Source organism: Lactuca virosa, chromosome 7 (genome assembly GCF_052849685.1).
Source record: "Lactuca virosa cultivar CGN04683 chromosome 7, Lactuca_virosa_CGN04683_v6, whole genome shotgun sequence".
NCBI classification, from domain to species: domain Eukaryota; kingdom Viridiplantae; phylum Streptophyta; class Magnoliopsida; order Asterales; family Asteraceae; genus Lactuca; species Lactuca virosa.
Window position 1 is genome coordinate 30,568,986 of NC_136432.1, and position 26,240 is coordinate 30,595,225.

Here is a 26,240-nt window from a genome sequence, read left to right on the forward strand (position 1 = left end):
TGTTATTCTTCAGGGACATTAAATAGATCAAAAACTTATATCTAAAATTGGAAAACCATCCAAACTGTGGGAACTGTCAAACTTGCATAACTGATGGTAACAACCTTCGTCCAAGATTCTTTTCTCTGCGATCACCGTTTGCTTGGGCCTGTTTTCATGAGGGATTGGGTGACTTGGATTGGAGATCGTCATCAGGATTAGCGGCGACGTTTGGTGTTGATGGGTTAGATGGAGGTGAGAGGCAAAGATGAAGCATTATTGTGTGTGTGTGTGTGTGAGAGAGGGAGAGAGAGATGAGCGTGGAGATGAAGAATTAGTGAAAGGAAAAGAAAAGGGTGGTATCCAGGGAGGTTTTAGTAGGGGTGGTATCATCTCAATTTCTTTTATTATAAAAGGTAGAACTATTAATAATAAAAAAAGTTAAAAAGAAATTAGAAATGGCAAAGAGTCCTTTTACGTTGGTTAAAAACAAAAATCACAACATAAAAAGACTATATCAAAGACAACCTCAAATCACATGGACTATACCAGGTCTCCCTTTAACTTGAAGCAACCTACGAATTATACTATAAAACATATTGTCCATCTGTTATGTTGATGAATCAATTAAGATGTGTATGAATTATCAGAAAATCGTTGAGAGGAAAGATGAGTTTGCTCTTGGAATAAAGATTGAAAGAGAATATGTAAAAATCTAATAAAGCAGCGTAGAAGGAGGATGACGATTGTGTACGTCGTTTGAAATAGATCCAGAACTTTCTCTTTCTTCAATACCAGTAAATTAAAAAAAGGGCATAGTTATCAATGTATATATTTTGTTTTGGATGGATAGAAATCTTCCGTGGAAATATTAATTCCCATAACAAAACTCAGTCTCCCATCTTTCATAATTAACCTGTTGACATCTATAATAACGACTCAATAATGGAAACGATCATTCTCCATCAAGACTTCCAAGTACAAAATGCAGTTAAGATTCAAACTCTAACAAAACAAACAACTGTACGACTATTACTCTATTATACAACTACCAAAACCAAAACTATCTTTACACATCCCAAACCCGATCAAGATCCTGCTCACTTGTACATCTAGGTACAAGTTCTCGATGCACAACATACACATCAAGCCTTCTTTTCATCATCATCATCATCATCATCATCATCTAAGAGCATTAATAAAAGCCATCAACGAGTCAACATCTCTCCTTTCAGACGCATACTTAATAGGTCTAGACGAGTGCTTCGGGAAGAAAAGAATTGTTGGGAAACTCCCGAGTTGCAATTCTTGCTTTGCAAACGACTTTTGGTCACCATCCGCTCTAAATTTCCCAACTTTCACACCGCTTCCAGCTAATTTATCAGCCAATTCAACATACGATGCTTCCATTGCCTTCAAGAAATAACAACATAATTTCATTATTAAAAAATATATAAATGTTTTAATAGTTATAAATGAAAGAAAGGATGATAATAAGTAATAACCAAATCAATAAAAGTACATTGCTATTTAGAATTAGTACCTGACAAAACGGGCACCAAGGTGCATAAAGAACAACCATCCACGCGTCTTTCCGGTCTTCCATCTTTACAAGATTCTCAATTCCGGTCCGACTCAAATTCACAACATTTTGGCTCTCAAAGATATCCGCAGCGGAATTCCCGTTTCCATTCCCATTCCCATTCCCATTGACCGATTCCTCCTTCAAATTCCCTTTATGCAACCCACATTCTTTAGCTTTAGCATCCTCCCACCACCACCTTCCTTCCCTCTCATGCTGACCTGGCAACACCGACCTCGTGCATGGCTCGCACCCTATCGACACATACCCTTGAGCATGCAACGAGTTAACCGGGACATCCATGGTCCGTAAAAAGCTCCATATATCATTTCCAGCTACATTAGCCACAGGGTTAAACTTCACCAAGCTACCTGGCCCACCATCCATCCCTTCGAAAACCGGGTCGACTTGAACCACAGGGACCTCCGATCGGGTCCCGGGTGATTGGTCTTTTCTTTGACCCGTTATCCATGCCCGCAAACCCTTCAAAGCCCGTCTCAAAGGTCGGACCTTTCTGACCCGACAACATTCTTGATGTCCATCTTCGTAGAAAGAGAAGAGACCTTTGGTTCTTACTAGGGCTTGAACTTCTACAGCGTCTGGGAACATGTATTCGATCCTGATGTTGTAATGTTTCTCGACTTCATCAAAGAATTTGTAGGTTTCAGGGTTTAGTCTTCCGGTGTCGAGGGAGAAGACCCTGAACGGACGTCCGGTTAAGTGGGCGTATTCGATTAAAGCGACATCTTCGGCGCCGCTGGAATTGAGAAATGATTTTGGGATGTTAAGTTTTGGTCATTGGGTGATTGTAAATTATGGATAAATGAGTTGTACTGTTGAATTACCTGAAAGCGATTGCGATATCGTTCCCGTATTTTTCGAGGGCTTTATCCATGATTGCAAGTGGAGAAGAATTTTCAAGATCTTTAGCCAATTTCTCGATGTCTACCACCTCTACTGATTTCTCCACCACATCTGATACAAACACCAAGGGCATTCTCGTCATTTTACACGTTAGAAGGCTATGTTATAATGTTAATGCTTTAATGACTTGTATTTCGTGGTATACTAAAACTATTTCCATTAAACCACTACAATTGAACAAGAATATCCCACCAAAAAACCCTAGTTCCATTAAAGAAGGCTTACACAATAGGTCAAAGGATCAAGTGTCAAACTTCAAAATTGAAGCAAAATTACAAAATTCCAAGAAATTTAATGATTATGGTAAAAAATTTTAAAAGTATTAGAAATAAAAACAACAATTATGCAGCGAATTCATTAAAAAATCCTTAATAATTTTGCATTTAAAAAGCAAAAGCTTTGACCTTTAGAAAGTCAAAAAAATCCTCTTCGGAAAAAGGGTATTATTATGCTTAATGATAAGAAAGAACAGGGGATTATACAAAAGGGTATTTCTTATCACAGATTTTGTCGACTGAATTATCACAAATTAATTCGAATTAATGATCAATTAATTGATTTACAAAAAAACCCTAGAAATATCATGTGTAATTATACATACCAGGAGCAAATATGGTAGCGGCCGAAGGAACGATTGAATCGTTCCTCTTCGGTTCAGCATTCAAAGGCTTCACCGCCGCAGATCGTTTCTGGGATAAATTGAAAACAGCTGGCGATCGATTCGCCCGATCGGACGGTTGAAAATTGCTTGAATTGAACTGAACACCTGCAACAAATATTCAATTATTCAAACCCATGACCAAAAAACCTAATTCAAAACAAACCCATACAAATTAACACGCATAAAAACTAATATCGATGTCTAAACTTATGATCGATGAATTTACCTTGTTCTGTACGATTAGAAGATGAAAAAACGATTGAAGTAGAAGAAGTAACAGCTAACGCCATTGTTGAAGTATGAAACTTGTATCAAGTAATTAGAACCGATTGAAATCTGTGAATTTTATGATGAATTTGGTTAAGAGGGAGGAAATTTATATATTAACAAGAGAAGAAAACGGGTTATCAAAGGTGAGGGGCGGCCTTTAAGGTTCATTGAATCTGGACGTTTTCCTGACCGTGTGTGATTTACAGGAAAACACGCAGTAAAAGGTGTGACGTGTCAAGATCTACGGTGGTCGTGAGTCGAGCCTTCTACCTTTGGTAACGGCTCACGTCACTTGGTGGGCCGCAAAGCCCATATAGAATTCTTTTAGGTTTTAATTATTAACATAAAATAAAAACGAAGATTCGAAGGTAATTTACATGAACATTCATGCATGATGCATCTTCCGCTTTTTCAACTTTAGTTTCTGTTTCTTTCTAAGGGTATTTTGGTCATTCACTTGATAACAAATTGGACCGTATTGCCCTTTAAGTTTGGTTTTCTTAGACCTGACAATTCGTGTATTCGTGTCATGAAAACGTGTCAGCCACGAATTTGATACGATATGATTACACGATGAGAAATAAGCTTTATCTTAATTTTTAAGATGTATTCGTGTCATGTCGTGTCTCTCACAGATTCGTGTCTTCGTGTCTGAAATTGCCAGGTCTAGTTTTCTATATATTGCCCATTCTAAAAAGACTGCAACAACATCATGCATCCATATCATGCATCGTAATTTATAAATTGTAAAGGATATAACAATATTTATAATAGTTTGATCACATTTTATATCAAAAAACATGAGGCGACATGTTTTGTTTATTTGCTCATAGAATCTTTTATGTGTAGTTGTGTGGCTTTTACACTCATCATCCATATAACTTCATAAATACCTGTAAATTAATTCAAAACATATATTACACTTTGCTCATACCAAAAAGATATAGAATTATAATTAATATAACAATATTCTAATCGTTTTGATCACATTAAAAAAAGAAGAGGGGGGGGGGGGGGGGGGGGGGGGAGGGGTCTTTTGTTTAGTTGCTCATGTAAGCTTTTATGTGTAGTTGTTTTTAAAATTTATTTACTTGTAATAAATTTGTACTAAAGTTGCTTATAAACTAGCAGTGGTGGACATAGAAGGTTTCCGGATGGCCTGGACAACAACTTGATTTCATTTTAGAAGGGTAAAATAAAATAAAATTGTATTTTTGTATTAGGGTGCAACTACTAAAAAAATTATGTGCAACTACTATAGTCTATAGGTCCAAAAACAATGCAATATGGTGCAAAAAAATAAAAATTAGGTGACACTGTTGCTAGACATTCTTGCGTCCGTCCCTGTAACTCGATTTTTATAGAGCTATTTAGATTAGCTATTCAACGAGCTTTTGAAGTGTTTTTAAAATTTTCTCATGTCTTTTCAATAAGATTTTTTACATCTTTTATTAATCTTAAAGGGTGTTTGACTAAGTTTATTTAAGGAGTTGTTTAACTTATTACCTGTATAAGCTAAAAGTAGTGTTTGGATAAGGACTTTTAAAAAAATAGCTTATATCGGTTCCACACCGGAGATAAGTAATTTTTGATAAGTTAATTCTCATTTGACGTATCAAACGTTTTCAAACACTTTTTAAAAAACCCCGTTTCGATACCGTTATAAGTTAAAAAGTATTTATAAGCACTCCCAGATATCCTCTTGAGAAAAATAAATTTTTTGCTAACATAGGACCAAATTTCTAACACAATTTTGATTTTTGAAACGGAAATGAAACTCAAGGTTAAAACGGAAAAATAAAGGGAATAACTTCTGTCACTTTGTGCTTCTGGCTCTTCAGTCTCCACCGATCACTCCTCTGTAAGCTCTCTCTCTCTCTCTCTCTCTCTCTCTCTCTCTCTCTCTGAGACAAAGGTAAATCAAACTTGAGATTATATTGTTTATAAGATCCAAAATCATGTTCAATCAGTTATTATGCTAAAGATTTTGTTGGTTTCCATTTAATTCTGCGAAAATCGCCTTAATTTCTGATGGTAGTCTTCGTTTTAGGTTTAGGGTTCTTAATAATCGGTAAATTGTCAACTTTTTTTGGTATCTTTTATATTTAAGCACAAATTAGGGCTTGCAATCATATACCTCAAAAGATTAATCTTGCACAAATTAAACTTACACCCACTTTAGAAATCAAATAATTCACCAATAAACTTATGCTAATGTTCTGTTTTTGAATTGTTTACTGTAAAGTGTTCAAGTTTGTTAACCCTTGTTACCAACATAACGATCAATTTTACATAAAACAAACACACCAAAAAAGTCCTCTAAAGTAAGGATCATGTATACGCGATCATTTCCCTTTTCAATCTTAGAATTAACATTGTATTTATAAGCAGATTAGCAATCTACGATCTTTCATCATGGCTGAATCTGCATCAAATGTCCCAAGTGCCGAGTTATTGGAATTTCCAAAAAAAGACAAGCGTCGTTTCCTACACGCGGTCTATCGTGTTGGTGATCTTGAACGCAGCATAAAGTAAGTCACCAAAATTAACCATTAGATTATTCTATATTACATAATTCACTTATTTCAACATTTTATAAATATCAGATTTTACACAGAAGCTTTTGGGATGAAATTATTGAGGCAAAGAGACATACCAGAGGAGAAGTACTCAAATGCTTTTCTCGGATTTGGTCCAGAAGAATCAAACTTTGCTGTGGAGCTTACTTACAGTATGCTTCTAAAGATCTAAATATTTCAAATTAGTTTTTTTTCTTTTTGGAATTTTATAGATAATCATGTTTATTTGTTTTTGGTTTTTGTTAATTCACAGATTACGGAGTGGATAAGTATGACATAGGAACTGGATTTGGGCATTTTGCAATTGCCACCTCAGATGTATGTATTATATTAAGCTTTGTATGTATGACTCTTAATAATAACGAGGATCATGAGGGCATTTACGTCTTTTTGCACAGACAAGAGATCAGTCGAATCAAGTCCAAAAGCAGTTCAACTGTTTTATCATGTGTCCTATCAAGGCTTTTGATGTGGTGTTGATTTGGTTTATTTTTCTGGGTTAAATTTGTTTGTTTGTTTTTCAGGTTTATAAACTTGCTGAAGATATTAAGGCTAAAGGTGGAACTATTACAAGGGAAGCGGGACCCGTTAAAGGTGGAACAAGTGTAATTGCTTTTGCTAAAGATCCTGATGGTTATCTTTTTGAGCTCATTGAAAGAGGAGGAACTCCTGAACCCCTTTGTCAAGTGATGCTTCGTGTTGGTGATCTTGATAGATCAATTAAGTTCTATGAGAAGGTAAATTTTAATTTGTTTAATAAATGTAATGTATGTATATTTGATTTGTAGAATTAAGAACATATGTAGGAAATTATTGATATCTTGTTTCAACTCTGTGTAGGCATTGGGGATGCAATTATGTAGGAAAATTGATAGACCAGAACAAAAGGTATGTTCTTAAGGCCTTGTTTCTTTTTCTTTCTGGATAAATGATGTTTATAAAATTTGTAAAAAAAGAAACAACACTTAAAACATTTTTTTTTGAAACACAGTACACTTTGGCAATGATGGGGTATGCAGAAGAAAAGGAAACAACTGTTTTGGAGCTCACATACAATTATGGTGTAACTGAATATACCAAAGGAAATGCATATGCACAGGTAAATTTGTTCTCTTGTTATCTTTGTTTGGCATATAGATTTGGTTAAATGCAAGAATTTGGACTTGATGATATTAATTATAGGTTGCAATTAGTACAAGTGATGTGTATAAAAGTGGTGAAGTTGTTAATCATGTTATCAAAGAGCTTGGTGGAAAGGTAACAAGGCAGCCTGGACCAATTCCTGGGATCAATACTAAAATCACTGCTTTTCTTGATCCAGATGGTTGGAAAACGGTAAATTATCTTCATTTACAACATTTGACTTTTCAAAATGAGTTTGTTTGACTTTTTTTTTTGAAGTCTAAGATTAATTGTATTGTATTGTTTAGGTTCTGGTTGACAATGAAGACTTTTTGAAAGAACTTCACAAGAAAGAGTAACTGGTGTAGTTGAGAATGCAATCCTGATGAATAAAGTTATGTGACATTTTTGACACATATCATATCAACTCTATATGTCATGTGGACCTTCTTGTTTGAGTAATTATAATAATATAATATATAATATAAATGGATTACGGTTTTGGGGCTCTTTTGAGGTCAAAATATTGATTTGAAAATTCAAAATAACTTTTTATTTATCTATTTTTGAGAAGGATATTCACAAGTTCACATTTCTGATCATTTTATCAACAGCCTATCCTTCATTCATCACAAGACACTTTCATTTTATCATATCAATAATATGTAACAAAAGCACAAGAATCAGAATATAAAATGATTGAATCTGTAACATTTTAACCATGTATTCGAATTAAAACCAACATATACTTACATTTACAGACTAGGAATTTACATTTTTTTTCATATCACATCGACAATTATCACATTTCAAAAGATCCAAATGTGTTTTCACCACTGTAACTCATGTAGAGGAATCCATCTTCATCCTTGTTTTCCTCATAAATTGCAGACATCAAAGCAGCTATCAACAGTCAAAAAGGAATGTTACCACTTTCTTCAATAAGACATTCTTTATGAATTAAGTCATTCATTCTTACCAGTTGGTGGGAGCATGTTCTTGACAAAAACAAAAATAGCTTTTTCAGAGCTAAGTTTGATCCTCTTTCGAACAACATACACAAATTGACCAATGGTCAAATCAGCTGGCACTAGATATCTGCAATAAAAACATTAACTTATTACCATTTTGTGGGTCCCATCACATTCATATCTTTTTATATAAATGGCTCCAATGTAAAAACTGCAATGATCTAATCAAATCGATAAAATTAGGTTGTTATTTCTTTCATTTAATCCTATATAAACTAAGATAGATACAACAAATGGGAAAGGTTAACATTTACATACTTCTTTTTGTCTATGTCAGGAATGTCCGATTTTTCAGCTTTCTCAACAATCACCTGAAACCAAAATTTTACTTAAGAGTCGAGAGACAAATAAAATTACATAAAGTTTGATTGATAAAGAAACAAAACGTCTTACTGGAACTCTGTCAGGATACTTCTCTCTGATGCGAGAGGATTCAGATTTCCTCTTCTCTACATAAACAAAAAAGAGAAATTCAGGTTTAGCAATCGATCTTATTATCTAATTGCTCATCTTGATGCAATAATCGTTTTGAAAACAGACATCGAAACACCCAATTAAACAAATATTCTTATCTAATGATCAAGTATCAAGAATCAAACGATTAAAAGGTTAACACCCAATAGGAGAATGAAACAGGAAAACCACAAAAGAAAAAGAAATTGCGATTAATGGAACAATACCCAATGGGTGTTCGAGCTTGAACGAGCATTTAGCCATATCTGTACTCTGATTGCTTTCTGCAGATTTCAAACAATTGAAAAACATCACAACAAAAACCCCAACAACCGGATTGAATGCTTAAAACGCGATTAAAGAAGAAAACAGGATTATCGCAGAAAAAAAAATACATGAAACGTGACAGAGTTGCTTCTTTAAACCCAATGAAGAACGCAACGACAAGAAATTAAAATTGATGGGTTTACCTGTCAAAATCAAGAAAAGAACAGAGAGAATGATTGGAGAAGTTGGGTATAATCCAAATTTGTAAGGCTTCTTTAAAGGAGAAATTGAGTACAAGGAAAGGGGCGGGGTTCTTGATTCCAACACGGAAGGAGATGAAGCAAATTTTGGGTTTTCCCAACTCTACACGGAATATATATATAAATGTAGAGTAAATTACAGTTTTGGTCCCTTTGGTATATGACTTTCTACAAGGTTGGTTCCAGTTTTTGAAATTTGACATCAATGATCCTTATGGTTGGCAGATTCATCAATAAAGGTCCCTCCTTGTATTTCACACGAGGTAACGAGGGCTTTTTGGTCTTTTTCTTGCCCCTTCTCTCTCTCTCTCTCATCCTAACGTGTTGCAGCCTTTAATAATATACTAATTATATATACATATATGATTTGCATAATCCATCTCTAACCTATTGTTGATACTCTTAACTAAAGAAAATATATCTACGTTGACAATGTAGAAATTGAAGAGTTTCTATACATGAGTTGAATGCGATGATGCAAGAAATAGAGTATGTGAAACACGAGCCTATGTATTAGGATTTATGCATGCTTGAAATTCAACTTGATTTTGGTCTGCAACCACTTGGCAACAACCAAGATGTGATTAATCTTTCAAGATGTGTAGAGAAATTTAAGAAGATAAATATCTACACTGAATATTGTAAAACCCACCTACATATCTATTTCATGTCCCATGTAAAAGTTATTATCCAAGAAATTAACGATGATCCATCCTCTGAATAAACTCTAGCAAGTAGCTAGAGAACAAACCAAAAGTTTAAAGGAAATTGCAACCAATAATTCCAATGAAAACAATTTTACTGAACCTATTACTAAACCAAAGAAACCAAAACTCTCTAATAGAATAAAAAATAATGTCCTTTCTCATTTTTCCTCCTCCAAAAACACTATCATTCCGATACCTCCATAAAAACCATAACATTGTACAACACACCGCATATATAGCACTCCTTTTATTTGCAGAAACACGTAAGTTATCAACTTGATGGAAAAGTTGATTAATAGAATTAAACTAAACATGAAAAACTTCTAGCCATTTGAACACCACATTCCAAGTTCTCGCCACAAACTCGCAGTGGATGAATACATAGTCCAACTGCTCCACTTTCAAGTTACGCATTAGGCATAAAATAGAAGGAATGACAATACCACAGTATTCAAGATTGAACATAATCGACAATCTATCCAACAAGATCATCTACACTAAAATATTAACTTTACGGGGAATAAAACGATATCTATTCTTTATGTCAACATTAGGCAAAAAATTTTTGTCAATCCACCTTCTAGTGTTAGAAACCGAAAAATTTCCATCCGTTCCTATAGGCTACAACCAAGTATCCACCGTGTCTGATAAATTTATCTCCGAAAGAATTCTATTCAAATCCGTTGATTGTAAACCTCAACCCCCCCCCCCCCCCCCCCGGCGGGACATCTCGACGCCAACATCATCTCTAACCAGTGACAATGTCGAATCTAGAACCAAAAATCACGTGGTTCCTTATATAAATAAAACTGAAAAAAAATATAAAAGAGTACAAAATATTAGTGGTGGTGGGTCGGGTCATTTGGACGCCGGAAGGTGGGATCAATCGATCAGGCCAATGAGAACGTGTCGAGGCGTGCATCATTTTGAGATGTTGATTAGTGATTATGAATTTATGATCTTCACGATCTTTAGGCGACGTTTTATGAGGGCTTTTTCTTATTATTCAAATGGATTGGGCCATTGCCTAATAAATAAATTTAAATTGAATTTATGCATTGGACTATTCTATAAAATATGGGCTGATAATTTGTTTTGCCAAAGATTATAATGCATTAAGGTAGGTCCCTATTGTTTTCATATATACTTTGTATTATTATTAAGAAAAATAGGTAGGTCCTAGGTTGATGTAAGGTAACTTACGCCCCTGACTAATGGACATTTTTCTATCAGAAACCATGCAATTCTGATTCACTTCTAAACGGAAGAGACGACGAAATTGAGAAGCTAAGTTCTAATTGCCACACCATACAACATTCATGAATTGAATATCAGAGCCATTACCAAGTTTTCTCTTTAAAACATCACGAGGAATGATACGTTTATCTTCAAGACATTTAAAGGAAGCCAAGATTTTCATCCAAGGGTTGTACACTCGGTTTCTCACAATGTCAGACCCAAGACCCCCATTTTCACCATATATTGCTTTTATAATTCGCACCCAAAGTATATTATTAAAATTTAAAAAACTCCACTGCCACTCTTGAAGGAGAGAAAAACTGAAAGCTGCCAAACTACCAATATTAAGCCCTCCTTTAGACATATCCGCAAGCACTAATTCCCATTTTACCCATGGCATTTTTCAATGGTCATCCTCACTACTTGAAAAAAATTGCCCAACAAGATTCTAGAAATTTAGCAACTGTGACCGGCATCAAAAATATCAACATAATATAATAAGTACCTACTACTTCCAAAAAAAAAGAAGCTTAATTTTGATTTGAACCTTCAGTTTGATCCTTCCAAGTCATTGATGTTGATTAACCTCATGAAAAAACAAATGTTATAGTTCCTTACCATAGAACCACTGCAAATAAAAACTGACTCACAAATTGTTGATGATTTTGTTCTGGTACAAAAACTGGGTCAATGATAAATATTTTTACAACCGGATCTCAAATTGGCCGCCTTATTGGTTCGATAGTTCAACCGGTCTGACCCTTCTAGGATCAATTGACATTATAATTAATTTCATAATTATAAAAATAGAAAAAAAAAATAGAAAATATACTATGAAATACCAAATAGAGCAGACACATACATGTTTCCATGTTTTCATATTATAACTTATTTTTACAAAAAGAAGTAAGGTTCTAGTGGGCTCTTGTAAGAGTGGGTGGGTTAATGAATGGATTGGGCTCATTGGTCACATAATGTATAAAATACACCCAATGATTACGCAATCCACAATTCCACATGGCTAATATGTTAAACCGAAACCTTTGCACATTTCTAACTTTTTATTTGTAAATTTGTTAAAACAAAATCATTATTGCTGTTAGGATATAAAAAAGATTAATGTATTAAAAAGAAGCGATTTTAGCAATTTGTAATGGTTAATTTACGATATTGCGGCAGTGTCAAATTATATTCATTTACTACGGTAAAATCAAAGTAAAAACAAATGTACAGCACATAAATCAACAAGTAAATGACGGTTCGGTTTCATATTTTTTGCAAGATTTGTTGTAATTGTTCAATGTTAAATTGTGTGCCCCGTAAAGGGTAATTTGGGTGTTTTAAAACACTAAGGTATAATGTTATGATTTTTATAGTATTTTTATATTAAAGTATATGAGTACTAAAATATAAAAGATTCAAATGGACGTGGTGGGAAAATTAACAACCACTTATTGTTTCATTAATTTGTTTTTTTTTTCAACTTGTTAACTACGATTATACACTATTTCTTTTACTTCAATTATAAACAGAAGTACATTGTGTGAGTTGCAGTAACTTTATTTATGTTTTATAAAACATCGACAAGCATCATGTGATTTGAGAGTTTCATTGCCAGAGGCTTAAATTCTTGTTACCAATGCACACTTTCAGCTCACATTATACATCTTCAATCAAGTAGAATGCATATGTATTTGTGTATTGAATCTTACAACATATATGAAAACAAGAGCCATGACGATCAGGCCCATACATCGTCTCAAGTTGGTATGTTGGGAACTCTTGACTTGTTGTTTATCCATTGATAGATTGCATATTGATCATTTGATCTACTTACGAATCCGTTCACAAGTCCAAGTGTTGCAGTTAAGACCTCATATCAACAATCATTACGAAAAGGTGGTTATACTATTACAACAAAAAACATAACCAAGTATACAGTAAGCTAAAAAGATACCAAATATGGAAAAAAATGAAGTAGAACAACTATAGGAAAGAAACGTCAGTAAACCATATATAGCTTTTGAATTATGGTTCTTAGTGTTAATAAACTGGGTGTGCTTACATGTGTGCTTACATATATATGAGGCAGTACAGTGAATTGAGTATAAACAAATGTTGCATAAAAATATTTGAACGAAAATAGTAATTTGCTCTACAAGATAATTTTAACCAATGCTATAGTCATTGCATAAATGACACAAAGATAAAAAAAAAATGTTATGTTGCCTAGCCGTAACGAAGATAAAAGTTGTAAAATGAGTAATACAACAATATATCATGCAAAATGCTCACATTTGGATTGTCATCACCTCAAAGAACGAGAGTGATTTCCGTCCTTACCTTGTGAACATAAATAAAAGGCGTGTGACCGACTATCTAATTAAAAAAAAATCCAAACTTGTAAATATTTTAAAATTTGTGGTTGTTTCCATACCACATCTTTCCCCATATAACACCCTTCCATTCTCTAAAGCAAACTTCGTGAACCTTTTTGCTTGTTCTGGTGAAATGCTCTACGTGAGGAAAGTCGGGAGAAAATATAAAAGCTGAAGGACAAAACTGTAATTTAGGCAAGAGAAGAAAATAGCCTGCCATGGATTTTTAATAGTCTAGTACTAATCTGACGATACCAGCTAAAGATAATGAAAATATTAACTTAATACTTTCATTAGCCTCAATGCAACATGTTTGATATGTTAAAACAGAATAAGGATACATTTGTTTAAGGTCATTGATATGTTAAAACATAATAAGGATACATTTGTTTAAGGTGATATGGAAGGGGAGGATACTCACTTATAATAATCTGTTGCATAAAGAGAATTACAATTATAAGACCAAACCATTCACCAACCACACCTTTAATTATATTGATATACAATAGAGCATGCACCCATGATAGATGGCAAGATCAGCAAAAGGGTCATCTAAATGCAAACTCTGTTCTCATTTAGATTACACAACTTAATAAAATGTTTTACTTTCTAAATGTAAGAAAGGTATGCTAGTTTAAGCCACATGAGTAGCTAGAAAGTGATGTGCGGTTGAACAATATCTTTCAGCAGATAATCAACGGATGGTTGTTTTCTCATTTCCTAGCTCTCTTTTCATCAACCCACCAAATGTCCAAATTTAAGCACACTCCATGAAAACATTATGTTGGTCAACACCGCACGATATTATAGACACAAGTCAAACTGAAATAATGTCAAACACATATAAAGCATCTAGGATATTAGTCCATAATTATAGTGGTCAACTTAATAGAAGATTGTAATTAATTCAGGAGGTGGCCAGATGTGGTTTTTAACTAAAAACAGACAAGCAGGAGACGAAAGGCATGAAGGAAGCATGAGGTGGGTTTTCAAAGGCTGAAATGTAATTTGCTAGTAGTTCACACCCATGTTTGACCACTAAAACATCCAAACGTGTCATGAATAAATTTCAATTACCAATAGATATTAAAAAATAACAGTTTGTATAAGCATCTTCCCAACACGAACATCAAATTAGCTATCAAAATGAATTTGCTTTTTTAGTTTACTAAACTTATAAAAGATACATAGTTGAAAAGCGAGTAGAAAAAAATTTCATATGCTTTCTCATTTTTATTTCATCATGCTGAATTATGCAAGCATTGAAGAATTTTTCAAACAACAAATATTTGAGCAACGGGGGTAGGTTTGTCGAACATGATGATTCAACCTACAAATTATGAGTTCAAAAATCAGACTTTGATGAAATTTTCTATAAGAAATTGGAAAACTGAAGTGAACCACAAAAATTCTTCAAAATGGAGGTCAATATTCCCTTGTAAATTAGTGGTTTTTTTTAGAGTTCTTCAAGTGAAAACCAATTATAGAAGCACAAAATCCATAAACTTTTCAAACTGTAGAATGAACTCCAGATTTTGTTCAAACAAATAACAAATAGAAATTCTAAGATGGAATTACTGGATTGAAACAAAAGAAAGAAGATGAATTACCTTAAACCAAGAAACCGAAACACTGCCTCTCTCTCTGTACTCAAAACCTAATCAGATGGGAAATGGAACTAAGAAGTAGAAAAAAACATACAAAACAAATAAACCTAAAAATGACAAAATCAAACCGTGAAGGACAGTTGTCAATCGTTGAAGACGAAAGATTAGGGTACAGACGGCTGCCAATTGATGATGTAGGAGGAGGGAGATGAAGGAATCACCAGCCGATCAAACTAAATTGGACGAAGAATTGCAATCGGAAAAGAGAATCTGTAGATGATTTTTGACAATATATGTGTTACTTGGCGGATTAAGGGGCGTCAAAAAATGAAACGACAGTGATCCACTTTGAAGGAACATGGTGTCTTTAAGAAAGGCGACGGTACCCATGGATCTACATCAAACCCGATCAATTGCACTCCTTCAAGATTCGTGGCGTCGTTCAGAAGGTAGGATACGTGGTGTCATAAGAACCCTGTAAATCTAATTTCGGAGGCATAAGAAAAATAAGGTTTATATATATATATATATATATATATATATATATATATATATATATATATATATATATATATATATAGGGAAAGAATGAAATGAGAACACCTAAAAGGTTGAGAACGCGAGAACAATTCTACACCAATCAATATATAAGGGCATATTAGTAATTGTAAATATGAGTTGGCAAAAATTTAGGGATTCTATTTGACTGCTTCCTAAATAAAACGAATTCATTGATTTTTTTAATTTATACTTAATGGAAGATTTTTCGTTCAAATTGAATAAAAAAAATCTTATAGTCATGATTCAAACGACTTTTGATATAAATGAATAAAAACAAATTTAGTTATATAATTTCATAAATTTTGATTTTTAACTATATTTTATTATTTTTATAAAGATTGAAAAAACATTTTTTCTGGTATATTCATAAATGAACGAAAGTGTACATTAAATCAAATTTTTTTAAGAATTTTATTTGATTTGATTATGTTGATCGTGAATGATTATATGTAACAATAAAAGTTGGCATGAGTAAACCACCATCCCAAAAAATAAAATAAATAAATAAAACACCTCAATTTAGTCATAATCATAAACGTATAAAGTATATTTACCAATATAGTAAACTAATACATTTGTAATCATTAATAAGTAAAGGAAAATGTGAAGATAAAAAAAAATCTGGTTTGGTTGTAATCACAAATAACCGAAGAAGATAAAAAATCCAGTTTGCTGTGATTTTTCTTGCTGCTACCAGCACATATAAAAACAAAGAAGGGCACATGTGATCATTGTTATTCTTGGGTTCACACCTGCAAAATCAAGTTCAAGTATATAAAAAAATCAGATAATAACGTTGTGCATACATCTTCATTGATTCACAAATGAATACATGTTTCTCTTTTGATGGAAGAGAAAGGAAAACATAAGCCCTATATCATTCGTTTTTGTTGTAATCATAGTGAACCTTATAATAAATAAAGTGTTATTCATGTATGATGATAACTATAATCATGTATGATGATAACTATAGACATATATGGTTTATAATTATATTCAAGTATGATTAAAATACTTCTTAAAGAAAATTAGAGTTAAAAGATTTCTTATATATAAATGATAGGTTACTTGTAAAATACAATAATAATAAAAAGAATGAAGATTTTAATTTAACAAAAATAAATAAAAGAAATTCAAGAGCATGGAGTTGAGTTGAAATCGATACTCACCCCTTTACACAACTCCAAAATTGAATAGAGCTGAAAATCATAAATGATTAACAATGATGAAATAAAGTCTATTAGTTTTTATCTCCAATTCATAATCATTAACGAATTTTAACATATTCATAATTGAATAGGACTGAAAAAAAATATAAATTCTACCTTTTTAATATCTTATTGTGGATCATTTTCATTTGAGTCTTTAATACTAACAAGATTGAGAAGCTTGTAACAATTGGCATCTTTCGTATAAATCTCTAGCATCTTCTTTGCAAGATGTTTCCTCCACTCTGTGAATTTTTACACAGAAGAACATAAAAGAAGAATACTTTAAGTTAACAAAAAGAAATAAAGGAAATTAGGGAGCATGGAGTCGAATCTAATAAGCTATTGTGACAACAAGAATAACAAAAAGACACATTCACACCATGAAAATCTCTATCCTTTGGTTTATAACAAATCAATGTAATCTAACTCTATAAAAAATTTGCCTTTCCAACATAAAGGGAGTGTATGATTTCAGTTACTTAGTAGGAAAAAATGTCAACATTTGATTTCCTAATTCTTATCTGATAGAATCACTACAGTTAAAAAAAATTATTGATAGAAACAATCAAATCAAAATCAGATAATTAACGAGTATCTAAGATAGACATGAGATTAGGGAAAAATTGAAAATGTGGAATGCGTACACGAGAGGAAGAGAGTACAGAGAGCTCCGCCATTGAAACCTCGTGGTTCCTTATCTGTGATGTGAGCAATTCCAATCAAATCAACACATATCCAAAAGACCCAAAAAAAAGAGTCAATAGCATCATCATCATCTACAACTGCTAAATCAAAATTCAGAAGAACAAGACGAACCTACTTAAGAAGTGATTGAGTAGAATCACTCGTATCAGCAATAGCCATGGACGATTCAGTTGATGGAGTCCCCGACGTATTCCTCATACTCCTGGCTCACTCCTCGACCATCGCTTGCCCGCGAAATTCCTGATGATGCTTCCAACAACAACATAATTACGTCTGCGGAGAAGCTCTCAGATCTGCCAAAGGAACCAGATCTGGACCTTTCCGATATCGCTGACTTCGAGTTCAGACTTCACCATCTTCCTTCTCGATCTCACTCCGAATTAAAGCTTACCTAAAACGATGCCAACAGTGTCAATGATGGCGGCATAAGCTTCTGATTTCTATGGAGATAGTGACACCGACGAAATTGAAAGGAGGCGTGCCCTAGAGAGAGAGCCAAAATTGAAAGAAAAGAGCGAAAAATTATAGGAATTAAATACACAATCAATTACTATTATACCCTTTTCACTATTTCAAAGTTACACTTTAATACCAATATATTTCATAATTTACATAAATGGTCCGTCTGATAATAACCTTAGATGTGAATATTTAGATGGTCTAGATCTATTCTCGCGTTCTCAACCTTTTAGGTGTTCTCATTTGATCCTACTCCTATATATATATATATATATATATATATATATATATATATATATATATATAGTAGAGTTATTTGGAAAATAAGAAAAACCCTAAAAAAAAGCCAATCAGCAATTGACAACACATATACTATTTATAATGTGTAAATATTCTCCAACACGTCTTCAAAAGGGTATATTAGTAAACCTTTTGGGCGGGTATATCTTCTGGTGTTTGCCGCCTATTGACCTTAATCGACGATTACACATGTAACACACAACCGATCCCCCCAAAAATCATAACCGATCCCACCTCATAACATAAATCGTCCAGTATAATGTTCTAGGGTTTACCGCCTCTAACCATCAATTTACTTTGATACCCTTTTAATCCATTATTTATAATTCAATTAATTAATTACATGTGTCAATTGCTAATTGGTCCTCAATTGATGCCCTAGTTTTCTATTTTCCAAAGAACCTAATTATCTATCTCTCTCTCTCTCTCTCTCTCTCTATATATATATATATATATATATATATATATATATATATATATATATATATATATATATATATAAGGCTTTGGCCATGCTATACTAAACAATATCGGGCTAACTAAATACAACAATAATCCACAGAACATACGCATTTGATCGGGAGAACGATAAACATTCAAACTGTTTTTTAAGTCAAGAAATAGAGTTGTGGGGAGTCCCTTCGTAAAAATATCAGCATACTGAGAACTAGAAGGTACATGAAGATCGCGAACAAGGCCCACAACAACTTTGTCCCGGGAAAAGTGAACATCGATCTTTACGTGTTTGGTGCGTTGATGTTCCGCCGGATCAGTAGACATGTAAACAACGATGACATTGTCACAATAAACAATGGTGTTATTGGTCGTCGTACACTAAAGTTCCCGAAGGAGTCGCACGCCACGATACTCGGCTAAGCTGGAACGTGATATGATACCCTGATGTTTTAAGGAACACAAAATGATATTGTCTCTCATATATACATAGTAACCTGATGTGGATCTCCGAGTGGTTGGGCATCCCCACAGTCGGTGTCTGAGTAAGCAATGAGATCAGAGGAGGTAGATGCATGAAATTGCAGACCGTGGCTAATGGTGCCTCGAATGTACCGAAGGACATGTTTGAGATCATGAAGATGAGGCTCTTAGGAGTCGTATATAGGCAAAGCTTCTAGACTGCAAAAGCAATGTCTGGTGAAAGTCGAGTGGTTGGGGAACACGAAATGATAGTCTCTCATATATACATAGTAACATGACGTAGATCTCTGAGTGGTTGGGCATCCCTCAATTGGCGTCTGAGTAAGCAATGAGATCAGAGGAGGTAGATTTAACGCTGTGATTTTTCACCTTATTTTTTTTAAAACATAATTTAACAGATTTAGCAACGAAAGTCTTGGTTTAATGTTTATAAAATATCACCAACGTTACTTATTTCAAAACTATTAATTCAACCCTTTAAAAATTAAAATTCAAAGCATGCAAAACTGACACCAAAATTTAAGTGTAACAAACGAAGGTTTTGTGTGTTTTCCAAGTTGAGATGATTGACAAAATTGATGAAATTTATTACTATTACGTGAAATAAATTTATTTGACGCTAAAGACTTTAACAATTGGTTGCTGGGGGTGTTCTAAATTTCGATGCCATATGGAAGGACTCAATGAGACAAGTGCTTGAGGAGTGGAAGGAATAACCAGATAAAGTTGGACGTTACTGTCACATGAGATTAGGTGGCGCTGTCTCCAGTAATCCTTGACAGTAAACCCAAATTCATCAAATTTAATAGAACATTTTTTTTGGTGAACCAACAAATAGAAATATGATTTTTGATATTTTTGGGGGTGATAAGGACATTATTAATGTGTAAGGGACGATATGGATTGTGAATTGGAAAAGAGGTGTGTCCTACCGTAATTACAGGCATTAAGGACCCATTAACAACTAAAATTGAATGGGAATGTCAAGTTTGTAGGTCAATATTTAATATACCTACATTGGCATGCATGTGATCAGTCGCGTCCGTGTCCATGAACCAGTCGTTTGTGTAACGACATGGTGTGAAAAAGTCCGGGTAAGCTGGTGGGTTGATATGGGTCATTCCAAGTCCAATACCTATAACTATTTTGTGGGGTATGTAGGCTTGATTGATTTGTGATTAGTGCACAAGGCTTGATTTGTTGTTGGGTCGTGTACCTTGGCTGATGAGAGGAACCCACTTGCTATTGTAGTTGTTGAGGAAAGGAGCCCAGCAGCCTCTGTTGAGGCCATGACATCAGCACATGCGGGGGATGATTTTGGTCGAGTTATTGTTGTTGGTTTGGTGAGGGATAAAGACTCAGCCATATGGCTGGTTTAAAGTGGTGGTGGGATTTGGATTTGGTTGATGCCGGCGGCGCTGCTGCTGTTGGCGATGATCTGGGCGGCGATTATTAGGCCGATTTAAGGAGGAGTTCCCAACATGCAAAGATCGTCGAAGAGGAGGAGTTAGCGACTGGATTTCTATTGTTTGTCAGTCGAGACTCAACATCTGTTATTCCTCCATAAGTAACATGGAATGAGTTTCTGCAAAGGTCGGGAGCGATGAAGGGTACCTAAAAATATTTTCAACTGAATCAAACTTGGTTGAAAAGCCATTGATCGTGTAGATAACAAAGTGCTTGTCGGGTATCACATATTGAGGATCGAGGTTAGCAAGAAGATCTGTCAAGCCTTTGGTTATGGTGCAATAGACAGTGACGGTGAGGTCACCCATAGAGATATTCTGAAATTCAATGTTAAATTGCATGCTTTTGGCGTCCTTGTTGTCACAGAAAAGTGATTTAAGGTTCTTTGAAACTTGATGAGCGGTGTCGTCTTGCTTTAACACCATGCTGAGCAGAGATTGAAAAAAAGAGCCATAGAGCCAAAACTTGACAATTTCGTCGAGTTTCTTTCATTCCGTATCCGTCGGTTTTGGTGTAAAATCGTCTATGTGGTCGATCACATCAAACACACTACAATGTGCGGTGAAGAGATTCCCTCCAAGCATCATAGTTGAGTCGATCTAGATCGAGGATTAGACGCACATAGGTTTTGACACTGGTTATATTGAATGCTTTATGAGTGAGAGGGGCATTGGCGGCTATTGACGGTAGGTTGGGGAGGCTGTTAGGGTTCAACCATATGAAAAGAAAGAGTATTGGGAGGGAAGAAAGAAAGGTGAAATTTTTTAAAAGCGACACTTGGTGTCTAATACCATAAAGAGAGAAATAATTTCCTTTAACTGAATAATAAGTTACAAGATATATACATACAAATAAGGCTTTGGTCATGCTAAAAAAAAAGTCATATATATGTAAAGTAATATATATATATATATATATATATATATATATGATATTAAATTGCAATAAATACGTTTCTTTCTTTCTTATTTTAAAGTTGTACATTAAAAAATATTTTCTCTTTACACTTTAATGTTTAATCTTTTATTAAATCAACTCGTGTAATACACGGGTCTCATACCTAGTTATATTATATAGCAGGTGTAATACCTATGTATTACATAAGTTTATTTAAAAAAATTAAATATGAAAATTTTAAACATTTGAAAAGGTTTGAATTTATAAGAAAAATTAGAAAAATATTGAATTATTAAAATTAAAGTGTTTTTTTTTCTCTTCTAAATTTAAACAAATAATTTAGATAAAAAAATGAAGGAAACTAATGAAGTTTTAATTGAGAAGTGTTAAAATTAGAAGGAAAGTCAATTATTGAAATTGATATGTATTTATTATTATATTTATTATAATTATTACATTTAAATATTATGTGGAATTTAATAAAATGGAAAAAACCACAAAATGTCATGTGGAAAAAAATTTAATTGAAAATAACCACAAAATGACATGTGGCCAAATCAATGAGAGTGTGACATGTGGCAAAAAGATTTTTATTTATTAGAGTAGAAATATTGAATTATTAAAATTAAAGTGTTTTTTTTTATCTTTTAAATTTAAACAAATAATTTAGATAAATAAATAAAGGAAACTAATAAAGTTTTAATTTAGAAATGTTAAAATTAGAAGAAAAGATAATTATTGAAATTGATATATATATTTATTATTATATTTATTGCAATTATTACATTAAAATATTACGTGAAATTTAATAAAATGGAAAAAAACACAAAATGTCATGTGGAAAAAATTTAATTGAAAATAACCACAAAATGACATGTGACCAAATCAATGAGAGTATAACATGTGACAGAAGATTTTTATTTATTAGAGTAGATAACAAAAAACGAAGTCATGAATAGTATATTTTTATGTTTTCATAATTTGGCCATAAAATTTTTTTATTTTTCATTTTAGCCACAAATTTATTTTCTTATTTCATATTTTAGCCACAAAACTTTTTTATATTGGCAGATTTAGTCCCCAGACTTTCGTACATTAGCAATTTCAACCCCTTTACTTTTGAAATGACACTTTCCACCCTTTGTAGAATGATACTTTTCACCCTTTTATTTTATAAAATATCACTTTTACTCCCTCAAATTTAAACAACGATAATTACCACACCCTTCAACTTTTGTATATTGCCATGTTTGTATGTTTGGTCCCTAGACTTTTGTATGTCGACAAGTTTGGTCCCTCTAAAAACCATGCTCACAAAACGATAAAATGATAAATAGTAGTACTTTCATTTTATGTGACTTGACGATAGTAAGTAAAATCTTGCATCCGTCCCCCGCAAAACAGGAGAAAACAATTTCTAGTTAACAATAAACACGCTTTAAAGGAAAAATAATGTTATTGTAGATTGGTGTCAAATTTATAGACGAGCATTTAGAAAAGCAGTTTTGAAGATTCAAAAGTTCAAATTTAATCAGTAACTTAAAATCAGTACTAAACATAACATATCATATACACGAAACACGGGTTGCATACAATTCCCAATAAATAGAAACTTTTTGCATGCAATTCCTATAAATAGAAACAAAAAATTGAAAAGCTTAAACAATAAGAATGGGCTACAAATTAAGTTTAAAAAAATAAAAAAACTATTGAAGGCTATTTTCTAATGCATCTGGTTCACTGTGTATTGTGTATATATGTTGTTCGTAAGTGACAAAAAAATCATATGATAATTCGAAATTAAGCTCTTTCTCTAGCATTTTTTTTCATTATATATCCTAGCATTTTTTTTTTAGTTTTTTCTTAGAAAACATAATAATTTATTTGCAATAAAATTATAAATATAGTATTCGCACCAATATTTTATTTAAATTATTTTATTGAAGTGGGGGGAAATTGCATGGGACAAGTTCCAAGAATTTTAAGTGGACAATGATGACATGATGTACAAGCTAAACCATCCAAATAACAAAACAAATATATACCACAAAAGTTTTACCATTTTTTCATAAATCATGTTTAAATTATGGAGTATAAAATAAAACAAAATGCGATCATAAAGAAATGATATTTATTATAACTAAAACCAAATAACTTCGTTTTGGTTATAAAACAAGAGTATGGTGATAGACCAAAGCTCTTGTAAGATCATAGTATAATAATATATTTAAATAAAAAGAAAGGATATATAGATGATGAACTAAATCGACATTATATTATGCAAGTGCTAGAACTAAATCCTCAAACTTTCATAACAAAACTATTCGATACTCCCGCTTACATATATGATATATCTAATCATAAAGATCTCATGTTGGAACTGCTAACTATTGCTAACTTCTAGAAAAGTAACCAAGAGAAAATCAAAACAAGATTGAGGATGATGGTGATGGTGATGGTGATGACGATGATGATGATGATGGTTTGATGGATGGGCATGGAAGATTACTCTAAAAAACCAGTTTTGGTCAAAATGGCATTCCTCAATTTGCTGAGGTCTCTTCCTTTGAGAGTCCTCCCAACACCTTCACACATAGAAGAAGAAGTAATGTGACTTCTAGCTAGCTTTCTAGCAATGTATTCATGTGGTGGCACCATTTCACCATCATCATCATCATCATGGGCACCATGATTATGATAATCACCATCTTCATAGCATCCATCACTTGGACCTTTGCTTTTCTCCATGTAAATCTTTGACCAGTCGGGGATACCCATTGGAGCTGAGGATTGTTGCTGATGATGTGGCATCCTACCCTCATTGCACCTAGGTATCATTCTTGCACCATCGTGAGATGTCCATGCACATGATGATGATGATGATGATGATGATCTTTTCTTGATTTTATGGGGTTTGTTGACTTTTGTGTTTGACTCTTCTCTTCCCTTCATAACACTCCACACATCTTCTTCTTGAAAATCTTGATCCTCCATCGAACTCTTTCCATTCCAATCTGCCATTGCCTTCAATCTTTAACAAAATTTAAACACAACCAAATGAAATTAGCAACAAGCCCACATAGAAATTTGTGTGCTTCTCAATAAAATGACCAAAAGATTTGTGCTTTGTGTGTGTTTTCAGTGTGTGTATGATGAAAGAAAATACGAACAAAAGCAGGAATATACCTTGCTTCCCAGTGTCTTTTTCAATAAGCCCCCAAAGTTGAGAGCTTTTACAAAGTTTTTCTCAAATGGTAAAAGCACTCAACAGAAGAAGCCAATGAACCAAAAGGTTAGTAGAAGCATAGAAAGTGAAACTACCCTATTTTTTTCTGTGGTTTTGCAAAATTCCAAGAGGGCAAAAAAAGCACTTCTTTCGAGAAACTGAAAAATGGGCTTTTGGGAAAACGAAATCAAAGAAGATGAGACAAAAAAGCACCTTTTAATTCTAACCCGTGTGATCAAGATAAGTTATAGGGTATGACTTCATATTTATACTTATTTTACAACAATTATAAAGATATTAAAATTTCATTTTTAAAGAGAAAAAAATGGTAAAGAATCTCAGTCACTCTTCACAAGAATGAATACATGATAAGAAACTGAAAGGTGTCAACTTTTTCTGATTTCAAGAAAGTTCAAACACACAATTTATACATACATATGTATGTATAGAGAGAGAAGGGGAGGATAGTGAGGAGAGAGAAGGAGAGGATAGAGAGGAAAAAGAAGAGCATCAAGATACCATTTTTTTTGCCTAACTATGGGGAAAAGGTATTGGGTGTAGTTAGAATTTTCCTGAAATAGTTCTTGAAAAAAGAAGTCTAAAAAGCCCATAGATTTTGCTTCAGAAGAATGGAGAAAGAAGAAGATCAAGAATCATGAGATTTTTTGTTTGTAAACTTGGAAAGGAAAAACCTAAATTGGACATGTGTTTCTTGTTACCTAAATCTTTAGTCTTGATATATTACCGTAATTTAAAATTAAATTAACCATTATAAACAAACTAATTAAAAAAAGCTATTTTTTTTAAATGGTCACCTAGTCCGGAATACAACATCCCAGACTAGTTAAGATTATTCTGGAGTTGATGGTAGTTAGTAGAAGATTCGTCTGAAATCTCACCCTCGTACATTCCGGACTAAAAAGTGTATTCTGGATCCTTTGTCCGGAATGTAGACATTCCATAGTAATGTTCCGACGTGTTAATATAGGGTATTTATATTGCCATTGTTGCTACATAAACCAAATACAACTTTTGGATAATAAAAAATGAGTATGTATAAGCAGTTTTTTAGAGTACATGTTTCGAGTGGAGGACAATGAACGCGAATCCACAGATCTATGCAGTGTATTGTTTCAGACTAAACATGCTTTGGTGTAGATTTAAACAATGATATCAAGTTTTTTTTGGTTGATTACGTTGGTTGCTTCGAAGTCCAGGTTACATACTAATCAAATACGTCTATCTTTTCAATGTCATGAATTAAACATAGTTATACAAATTCTTGACGATAGTGATGCCAAATATTTTCTTACTTTTGTGAGTAGTATGGCTCCTAACACAATACAATTGTTTGTTGTTAATCATGTTTACGGAAAGTGGTATTAATCGATTTCCACAGGAAAATCGTTCTGGTGGCAA

General features: G+C 33.2%; 4 protein-coding genes and 2 long non-coding RNA genes across 7 annotated transcripts; 1 reads left to right on the plus strand and 5 right to left on the minus strand.

Moving 5' to 3' along the window:
- Nucleotides 1-911: 911 nt before the first annotated feature.
- On the minus strand, nucleotides 912-3,528 carry APR1 (APS reductase 1). The gene is made up of 5 exons (XM_079059142.1): nucleotides 3,373-3,528; nucleotides 3,087-3,251; nucleotides 2,407-2,536; nucleotides 1,523-2,318; nucleotides 912-1,392 (listed from the first exon to the last, which is right to left on the minus strand). Exons 1-5 carry the CDS (start codon nucleotides 3,434-3,436, stop codon nucleotides 1,162-1,164), a joined length of 1,386 nt encoding a protein of 461 aa, XP_078915268.1. The 5' UTR covers nucleotides 3,437-3,528; the 3' UTR covers nucleotides 912-1,161.
- A 1,601-nt stretch (nucleotides 3,529-5,129) lies between these two features.
- GLX1 (glyoxalase/bleomycin resistance protein/dioxygenase superfamily protein) lies at nucleotides 5,130-7,627 on the plus strand. Its single transcript, XM_079059165.1, has 9 exons — nucleotides 5,130-5,277; nucleotides 5,808-5,947; nucleotides 6,023-6,147; nucleotides 6,249-6,313; nucleotides 6,520-6,732; nucleotides 6,836-6,883; nucleotides 6,987-7,094; nucleotides 7,178-7,330; nucleotides 7,426-7,627. Exons 2-9 carry the CDS (start codon nucleotides 5,832-5,834, stop codon nucleotides 7,474-7,476), a joined length of 879 nt encoding a protein of 292 aa, XP_078915291.1. The 5' UTR covers nucleotides 5,130-5,277; nucleotides 5,808-5,831; the 3' UTR covers nucleotides 7,477-7,627.
- Nucleotides 7,628-7,816: 189 nt separating this feature from the next.
- On the minus strand, nucleotides 7,817-9,221 carry LOC145123973 (autophagy-related protein 8C-like). Of its 2 annotated transcripts, none has more exons than XM_079059166.1 (6): nucleotides 9,072-9,221; nucleotides 8,829-8,885; nucleotides 8,542-8,597; nucleotides 8,407-8,459; nucleotides 8,097-8,215; nucleotides 7,817-8,020 (listed from the first exon to the last, which is right to left on the minus strand). In XM_079059166.1, the coding sequence occupies exons 2-6, from the start codon at nucleotides 8,863-8,865 to the stop codon at nucleotides 7,920-7,922; spliced, it is 366 nt and encodes a 121-aa protein (XP_078915292.1). In that variant the 5' UTR covers nucleotides 8,866-8,885; nucleotides 9,072-9,221; the 3' UTR covers nucleotides 7,817-7,919. The 2 variants fall into 2 exon arrangements, with proteins under 2 accessions (XP_078915292.1, XP_078915293.1); XM_079059167.1 differs by having other exon boundaries at nucleotides 8,997-9,195.
- Nucleotides 9,222-16,159: 6,938 nt separating this feature from the next.
- Nucleotides 16,160-17,161, minus strand: LOC145123601 (uncharacterized). Its single transcript, XR_013715206.1, has 3 exons — nucleotides 16,946-17,161; nucleotides 16,790-16,819; nucleotides 16,160-16,372 (listed from the first exon to the last, which is right to left on the minus strand). It is a non-coding gene; the product is annotated as an uncharacterized LOC145123601 (long non-coding RNA).
- Nucleotides 17,162-17,498: 337 nt separating this feature from the next.
- LOC145126304 (uncharacterized) lies at nucleotides 17,499-21,425 on the minus strand. The gene is made up of 3 exons (XR_013716392.1): nucleotides 20,448-21,425; nucleotides 17,648-17,927; nucleotides 17,499-17,529 (listed from the first exon to the last, which is right to left on the minus strand). It is a non-coding gene; the product is annotated as an uncharacterized LOC145126304 (long non-coding RNA).
- Nucleotides 21,426-23,883: 2,458 nt separating this feature from the next.
- Nucleotides 23,884-25,177, minus strand: LOC145125536 (senescence regulator (Protein of unknown function, DUF584)). Its single transcript, XM_079060981.1, has 2 exons — nucleotides 24,782-25,177; nucleotides 23,884-24,626 (listed from the first exon to the last, which is right to left on the minus strand). Exon 2 carries the CDS (start codon nucleotides 24,614-24,616, stop codon nucleotides 24,101-24,103), a length of 516 nt encoding a protein of 171 aa, XP_078917107.1. The 5' UTR covers nucleotides 24,617-24,626; nucleotides 24,782-25,177; the 3' UTR covers nucleotides 23,884-24,100.
- Nucleotides 25,178-26,240: the final 1,063 nt, after the last annotated feature.